The sequence below is a fragment of the Glossina fuscipes genome, unplaced genomic scaffold (assembly GCF_014805625.2).
Source record: "Glossina fuscipes isolate IAEA_lab_2018 unplaced genomic scaffold, Yale_Gfus_2 2, whole genome shotgun sequence".
Classification (NCBI taxonomy): Eukaryota; Metazoa; Arthropoda; class Insecta; order Diptera; family Glossinidae; genus Glossina; species Glossina fuscipes.
Genome location: NW_023998416.1, coordinates 17,341,360 through 17,349,522, shown reverse-complemented (window position 1 = coordinate 17,349,522; position 8,163 = coordinate 17,341,360). Strand labels below are relative to the sequence as shown.

The window sequence follows — 8,163 nt, the reverse complement described above, 5'->3', positions numbered from 1 at the left end:
AATGGAGCAACAATATTGGTTCTAAGCATAAATGTACTGCAGTGCTGATATTACACTTAATGGTTAGATTTTACGAGAAAATATATTTGTTACTGTATTGTGCCCAATTAATAGGAACAAAAATGAATCACTCTATAAAACCGATCGAGATCTTTAATATACCTGGACTACCAAAGATGATAAAAAGGACTTCAAAATAGGAAGTAAGTACTGTTAGTTACGGATTAATTTTCGCACCAACAACCGAACAGGGAACGAAGTAATGGTTGAGTTCACGACGTACTTTGTGGAATTGCTACACTTGCAATAATGGAGGGAGGATTTTAAAATTTGATACAGATGTTTTAGAATCATTTAAAAAGATTAAAGATTTAAAAATGAGTGTATTTTGTTTATAAGGACGCCCCCAAGAGATAAAGTATACGGCAGTTAAAGAAACTTTTCTTGTTTCGTGGGGATTATTAAGAAGAAGTAGAATACAGACATCTGTTGCAGTCATCTACAAGTAGATGTTTGATGGACTTTGGAAAAAAAAGAACCGGCTGATGGGCTTCGATTAGAGATTTAGCAATACTTCATGTCTTTTCATCATTTCAATGGCAAGCATAACATACATACTATACATGGAAAATTGTACGGAAAACTAATTGCTATAAGCTCGCAGGCTTAAGTTACTCAAACAATTCCTCTCATCAATTGATTATCCTTTATGTATGTATTCCTATTCAAGTTGAACTATCAAATGGCCACTTTTGGTCTTCTAGTTAAATGGCCACTTTTGGTTTTCTTGTACGAATTCTTTTAGAGATGATGTTGTCATTTAGTACGAAAGCGGGAATGCCTCTAGTATTTTTCATAAAGTGTAACGAATTAGTTTTCCCACTTTTTGCATTTCACTGTCTTTTCATACCGTTTTTGATAACATTTTTTACTTCAATAAACACAATATCCATCTGCGTACGTTGGAATTCATATAGTATTGAAAGTCGGTAAAATGTTAATTGTAGATATAAAACTCTGCAGTTGATGCATTTTCTAAACATATGGACAGACATTATCTAAGTAAGATGTAAACAACAAATGCAACTATTCAAATTGCAGGGGAATTTAAAAGGCTGTCACTTAGGGTATCTTTAATACATCTTTGTTGAAGATAAAACACATCATTCAACAAGTTTATAGGGTGACAATTAGAATTTGTAAAGTAATGGTCGAAATGCAATGCAATTCCAATTATGGCAGATATCGCTTGAAAGTTGGCACCATCTGAAAGATATATGCATTCGTTATTAATGACAATATCTATGTGTTATCCTACGAATTTGTTCAATATATTATGTTTGGCTCGTTTTCTCAAAAATCCTGCTGATCTTCACAGATATTTCATGTCAATGAAAAAGTTCGGTCCGGAAATTTCAATTTTACGGATCCAGTCCGATTGTTCATAGATTTAACGAAATCCTTCGAAAAAGTTAAGGGGAGTCAAATCATCTTATTTTACGATTTACTTGCGGACGTTCAAACAGTGACCAAAGAATAATTCCGGACCACTTGCCTAAGATTGTGTACAAAAACAAACTCCCTATTTGAGTTCTTCATGAATTAAAAGTGAAATAAAACAAAATTGTATTTGCGAGAATGGTCGTTGAAATGAAATGAAATCAAGTCAGTTTGGAGCACTTGTACAACCAGATTGATATCAGCTGTGGTTATGCTTTGTGTTTAATGAAATCGGACGCATCGGAAGCTGTATCAACCTACCCGGACAATAGTTTTCAGTCTCTACTGTTAATAAGCAGTGCGATTAATGTGCGCAATTTTGACAAAGCGTCTAAAATTGATCAATGAAAATGGCATGATTTTACATCAAGGCTACGTCAGACTATATATATCGTTGGTCACTTAGCAAAAATTATGGGAGTACGGTGTCGAATGGCTTTCACATGCTTTCATAAAAATGAATAAATGAAATGCTAAGCAAAATCTGTTTAGGTTATGATCAAAGAGCTCCATACACTTTCACGTTGAGCTATTATATTCTTTTCGATGGCTTGACAAATTTATGTAAAGCTATTGATTTATTATACATTATCAAGACTACAAATAAGGTTCTGCCGTTTTCTATCAAAAGTGATCAATTTATTGTGAGAGAACACTACCTTGTCCCATTTTCCTGGCAGCATTCGGATAACACCTTGGAGGAACTCTTTATTATATATACACTAAAAAAGGAAAGAGTCAGCAAATCTTCACAAAAATATTTCTTGAAAATCTTGAAGAAGTGAGAGCAGTATGCGAACTTACGACATTTGTGTCTTGTTTACGTTACTTTTATTAGCTTAGAAAAAAGAATTAATGTTATAAGGAACATACATTTAAAATAAATAATAAACTTGTTTTCATTTAAAAAATTAAAAAAAATAACCACAACGTAGATTACACCACACCGCCTTTGTATTGACCCCGACGTGATTTGAACACGCAACCTTCTGATCTGGAGTCAGACGCGCTACCGTTGCGCCACGGAGTCCTACGAAAATTCTTACGTCAATGTTCAATATAAGGGAATAAGTAAAAACATAACATATTTTTAGACTAAACAAACAAACCAACAAATTTTTATTAAGTTCAGTGTTTCTCTTCTCTCTATTCAGTAATTCTCTTGATTTTTCGTTCATAATCTAATGATAATCACTGATTACATTTCAGCAAGTAATAAATTTAAAATTAAAAAATTAATTGTACAATTAATGTCATTGTAACACAATTAGTTCTTTTTATTTACTTGTAGGCATTTTCTCTTCAACAATCTTGATAATTATGTTGATGGCAGTAAGTAAAAGCTTCTTATCGCTGCTCTCTTCTCTTGTGCTCCGTTTTCATCGGAAGCCTTATTTAACAAAATTATAAATAACTAAACATTTTCGCTTTTAGTTTCAGTTAGTATTCAAACCCAAAATTTTCATAATTAAGTTTTGAAATGCGAACTTAAAATATTATGTAGCTCTGGGATTATTGATTTGAAATTTGTAAAGTAAATATTAAAAGCGTAAAACAATCACAATTCATGAATTTCCTTCAAAACGAGACGAGTGTGAAAATGTAATTATTATGTCGTATTAAAGGAACTTTTATACCCGACACGACTTGTGGTAGAGGGGTTTATTAAATTTGTGCCCATCAATGCAACACCTAGAAGCACTTGGGACAGATCTACCTTCTGTTGTACCGTTGGATTCAGTATCGCCTTTCGAATTTATCTAAGTCTGTCTGTCCGTCTTTCGGTCTTGTTTTCTTGTGTTCAGGTTACCTGGCGAAATACTTGTACTATTTTGTTGAAATTTGGTACATAGACGCGTTTCGTGTGTCAAGAAAGAACCCCGTTAAAAATGATTTAGATCGGAATAACGCCTTCATTTAAAAACTCGTGACATGAATTACTGTTGGATGGTCTGGGGTATTACACGGTGGGCCGCGGCGCGAAATACTGTTTTTATTTGTTTAAGAATTAAAAAAAAGTTTTCATCTTTATACAAAATAGATCAGCCTTGTGTGAGGATTAACGCACTTGTTATGGTTAAACCAGAAGAGATTTATAACTTGCTGCAATTAGTGCAAAATCATGAAATCGAACAGAAGTTATAATAATAATCTTTTTGTTATACATAATAATGGATAATAAATTTTCTCCCATAATCCATCAGTCTTATCGATTTAGAGCAACCCGATTGTCCGACTTTAGTAAATTCGATTGGATTTGTTATTATCAGTAACATGATATTCAACGGTGGTTGAATGATCTATTATCAGTTTGTACTGCAGGCTTTAGCATTGGTAGTATGTACGTGAGTTGCCTATAAAACAGGTAGTCAAGGTGTATTTATTGAATCAAATATGCATGCTCGGGAGTTGATTACTTCAGCAAATTGGTTAACAAATAAGATGACGTATCACTTCAGGATGGTCTAATTGAAGCTTAAAATTATAAGTGGTACATAGCCCTAGTTTAAAATGAAGATGCTTTTCAGCCCACGGTTTTTAATAAGCTTCGCAGTGTTTGTTCTAAGGGTGAAAATACGCAGACTAAGTAAACATAAAAGTTTTTTTTTTGAAAATTCGATTTTATTAAAGAGCATAATATCTTTCAGGAGTAATACAATCAGAACAAAACTTCTCTCTAGTTTCGAGAGCTATTTTTACTTGAACCAAGGTAATAGCCACTGCTGATCAGACCTCGCGAAAATCGGGAAAGCGATTTGAACTTCAGTTCGCGCAAGTTTGCCATTGTAGCCATCGACTGGTGACGCAGTGCATTGTTTTTGTGAAAGAGCACCGTTTTCTTCGCCATTTAGGGCTATTTTTGACAATTTTCTCCTTCAATCGAATGAAAAGTGCCACGAAGTATTCCTTAGTCATCGTTCTTTGTTTTTCGAGCTGCCATATGAATACAATCCGTTACACATTCTGAAATACGATAGCTGTAGGGATCCGTTTAAAGTCAGCAAGCCACCAAACATTGTTGCCTTCGGCGGTAATCTTGAACTTTGTGTTGTTTTCTATGAGCAATAAAAATTCTTCACTGCTTGTTTCGAACGGCTTACAGAATTCTGTATATTTTTATTTTATTTTACTTGTTTAGTGTCTCAAATTTGCAACTATAAACCCATAGGCCACCAAACATAGTTACTCATTCATAGGAAGGAGTAAAGACTAATCAACTGATCACCAGCCAAAGAGTTCGATATACACGGAATCGATATAAAAGTGTGCCTGCTCGATCTAGAAACCAGTAGTCGATTCGATTAAACGATACGGCACTTGTGACTGAATAATTTTGTAGAGATACATTAACAACTCACATTTTAAGTCGTCATAGACAGACAATTTCAAAAAATCATGAATGAAAGGGGAGATGTGTTCTCGGCATTACACGTTGCGCTTTTGCTTATAATGTGAGACCACCTCTTTCCTCATACATTCTCTTTGTGTGGCTACTTAATATTAATTTATCTCTACAAAATTATTCAGTCAGAAGCGTATTTAAGTAGAATTTTTACATTGGTAACGATTTTTTATTTTTTTTTAATGTATATTTAAATAATTAATGTAAGAAGAAAGCAGATCATCTATTTTATAGCTCTGGTCAGTAATGCATAGTAATTTGTTAGATCCCAATAAATTGCCGATATGGATATTAAAATAAGTATTTCCGGAACTCCAGAAATTCAATTCCTTAAAATCAAAAGATTGCAAAGTGTTCTAAAAGTAGTAAAAAAACACAAATTATTATAACACTGCTCTGTGACACATTGAGAGCTAAAGCAGACCTTGGTACTTGCATCTACTATATGAAAGCCTTTGCGATTTACAGCTAAATATAAATTTTCCGGCAAGGATCCGTCACTCGTTTGCTTAACCCTAAAAAAAGTTGAACCGAACATTTCTTGCTCTGCCAAATGTTCAAGAAATTGCAGTTTAATCAAATCTTTCCTTATATTGGTCGGTATGAGATTATTCAGTCGCTTAATTAGTTGGGTTTTCCACTCGTTTGGTTTCATGAGCCGAATGAGATCTTGTGGTACTATTTGAGACAAAATTTCTTGAGATTTTTGCAGGGCTTTACTATCTATTCCGTAATCCACGTAATAAATGAAACAGGCCAACTTCAAAGCCTTATCACAAGAAATTTTGTAATAACCTGCCATGTATTTCGCCAACTCTTGAGGATAATGAAAGAAAGTGTCAGCGTTAGGATCTTTGCCGGGCTGCAAATGAAACCATAATTTTTTCATAAAATACAACTGATAGGAGGAAACTTTGCGCTTAACGTCCGCGTTACGTGTGGGCATGGTCTCTTTAATCCATAGCATCAATTCGTAAAGGTAGTCGAATAAATATTCGCCATCGGGTACTGAAAAGGTGCGTTTACCTATTCTTACGAATAAGCTAAAACCTTCTAGATACTTTAATTTGAGACGGCTTGCAATACAATGAATTAGATCGAGAGCTCGGGTGAAAGCATGAATCTCAAAGGCTTCCGCTGAACCATCGGGAATGTGCACCTAACGGATAAATCTCTTGAGATAAAATCAGAAATTCTTAAACAAAATTTTAGGCGAGTGTTCACTGACCTTATGGTAGATCTTTTCAAATCTTTGTTGAATGCATTCCACTTCGAGTATGTAAGGCGGTTGCTTTCTTTGCTTTTTGTTTGAAACACGTTTGATACGCTTTAAAGACGCGACCGCCAAAACATGCGAACGAGTACGTAGGAAAGCCATTAATTCTTTAAGAACTATTGCAGAAGGATGTATAAGACCGGTAGCTAAATACATGAGGTCCCAACCACGTTCTTCGCTGTAATTTACGTAATTGTCGGTTAGCTGCTTCATAAGCTGACAATACAATTCATCTTTCAATTGCTCATATTTCAGAGTAGGTTTAAATATCAAATCAATGGACGAAGACTGCTTTCCTGTCGGTATATCTCCCATATACTTAAAAAGAAATTCCGAAAACGTGAGTGAGTTATTTGAGTTCATTTTGCAGTCCAGATTAAACAAGTATAGTAAATGATTACAAATAATTTCACCGCGTAAAGTTTATCAGTTTACCAGATTTTTACTTTAACGGCAATTTTGATGAGTAAAGGAAAGGAAAAATGGATAAAACAGAATAACTGGAAAAATCAATCGCTCAGTACTGACAAATTGGTGTGAAAACTTTGAACCGGCTGGGGCAGTTTTTTTTCATCCCGATAATTGATTGAAGGACTTTTAAATCAACTTATATAGAAATACATATGTACAGTAACTTTCATCCGCTTTTAAACTTACTTTAAGTATGCTATTAAACATAGCTACAGCTAAGTCAAATAAATCAGGATCTTCTTGCAAATTTTTGAGCAATGGCGCCTTTAGTAAATTACGGCTGTGGCGCCATAAATCTTCATTTTTTGCTTTGATTGTATGCAAACAGCTCGTAGAATTGCGCAGACTACTGCAATATTTTAGAAAACATCAAAATTTTTCTCAATTTTATTTTGCTTTTCTTACTTTAGTTGAGGCCTGAAATGATTTTTGGCAAAGCTTTCAAGATTGTGTAGATTTGACGCAAGCTTAGTAGTGAACTTCCGTGCCAGAGTGCTTCTTAAGTCATCATTTTTGTACTTTTTATACAACTCCAGTATTTTTTCAGACGGTTTCGTTAAAGTAGCCAAAATCGTAATACTCTTTGTTGGGAAGAAGCCTTTCGCATCACGACATTTCCCCTCAAGCCAATCGCATTTGTCTCCACTTGTTTCCGATAAACTTTTCGATTTGCTAGTTAATTGTACTAAATCTCCGCGTGATAAAGACAATTGTGGAAAAGTGAGTTCCTGGGGCTTATTGGGTTTAAAGTCCTCTATAGCCAGAGCAAATTTTGATCTTTGTTTTAAATTTTCTAGTGTGAAAAGCAATAAAGTTTCTACATCTCGCGCTTCGCAGCATTTAAAGGAAAGCTCTTCCTTTTGCAACAATTCCAAATGTAGGATATCAATGAGATCGTTAGAGTCTCTTTCCACAGTTACTTTAGATATTTCAACGTAATCGTAATGTCCTAAAATAACTTCACTTTCATTTAGCATATAAAAACCATTTGAATTTATTGCTATTACTATATTGCCCTTTGAAAGTTGTAGTCCCGTTGTAAGAATGGCTTCGAAGAATCTGGAGAACATCATGGGCCAGTTTAGGTGACCGTATAAACATATATCTTCTTTAGCTTTTAAGCGCGAAGCTAAACTATTTGGATAATCGTTACTAGAAAATGTATCAGTTATTAGATTTGCCCAAAATCTGAGAGCTTTATCTCCTTCAATCAGTAGATGCTTGGGCAAATAGTCAGGTAAAGATTTTAAGAGAACCTGGAAATAAAATAATTTTAATTTTTCCAACTTGCCACTCTTACATATCATATGCCAGCCGAAAGAAATACAATAAACGGAGACTATGAATTAATTTCTCTTTACCGCAGGATTCATATTCTCCCCATATTCAGCATAATATTGTAGAGCACAAATCATTGCAATGTCCTTTTCCGAATGGCAACGATATTCTCCCGCGCTAAGTCCACGGATTATCTAGATGGTAAGAAGTGAGATGACATATATATATGGACATG

The 8,163-nt window shown here is 34.4% G+C and overlaps 1 protein-coding gene and 1 non-coding gene across 2 annotated transcripts; both read right to left on the bottom strand.

Annotated features, from left to right (window-relative positions):
• Positions 1-2,458: 2,458 nt before the first annotated feature.
• On the bottom strand, positions 2,459-2,530 carry Trnaw-cca. Its single transcript has one exon. It is a non-coding gene; the product is annotated as a tRNA-Trp (tRNA).
• Positions 2,531-5,082: 2,552 nt separating this feature from the next.
• LOC119632981 (myosin-VIIa-like) lies at positions 5,083-7,829 on the bottom strand. The gene is made up of 6 exons (XM_038026156.1): positions 7,658-7,829; positions 7,056-7,608; positions 6,837-6,999; positions 6,132-6,497; positions 5,328-6,062; positions 5,083-5,259 (listed from the first exon to the last, which is right to left on the bottom strand). Exons 1-6 carry the CDS (start codon positions 7,749-7,751, stop codon positions 5,083-5,085), a joined length of 2,088 nt encoding a protein of 695 aa, XP_037882084.1. The 5' UTR covers positions 7,752-7,829.
• Between the last annotated feature and the right edge of the window lie 334 nt (positions 7,830-8,163).

Bases quoted from the DNA above. Each gene is read 5' to 3' on its own strand.
- LOC119632981 (XM_038026156.1), bottom strand. From the start codon at position 7,751: ATGTTTATACGGTCACCTAAACTGGCCCATGATGTTCTCCAGATTCTT. The intron at 7,609-7,657 runs GTAATAGCAATA...ATGAAAGTGAAG, and splicing joins AACTTTCAAAGGGCAATATA to TTATTTTAGGACATTACGAT. The intron at 6,498-6,836 runs GTAAGTTTAAAA...TTTCTTTTTAAG, and splicing joins TGTTTAATAGCATACTTAAA to TATATGGGAGATATACCGAC.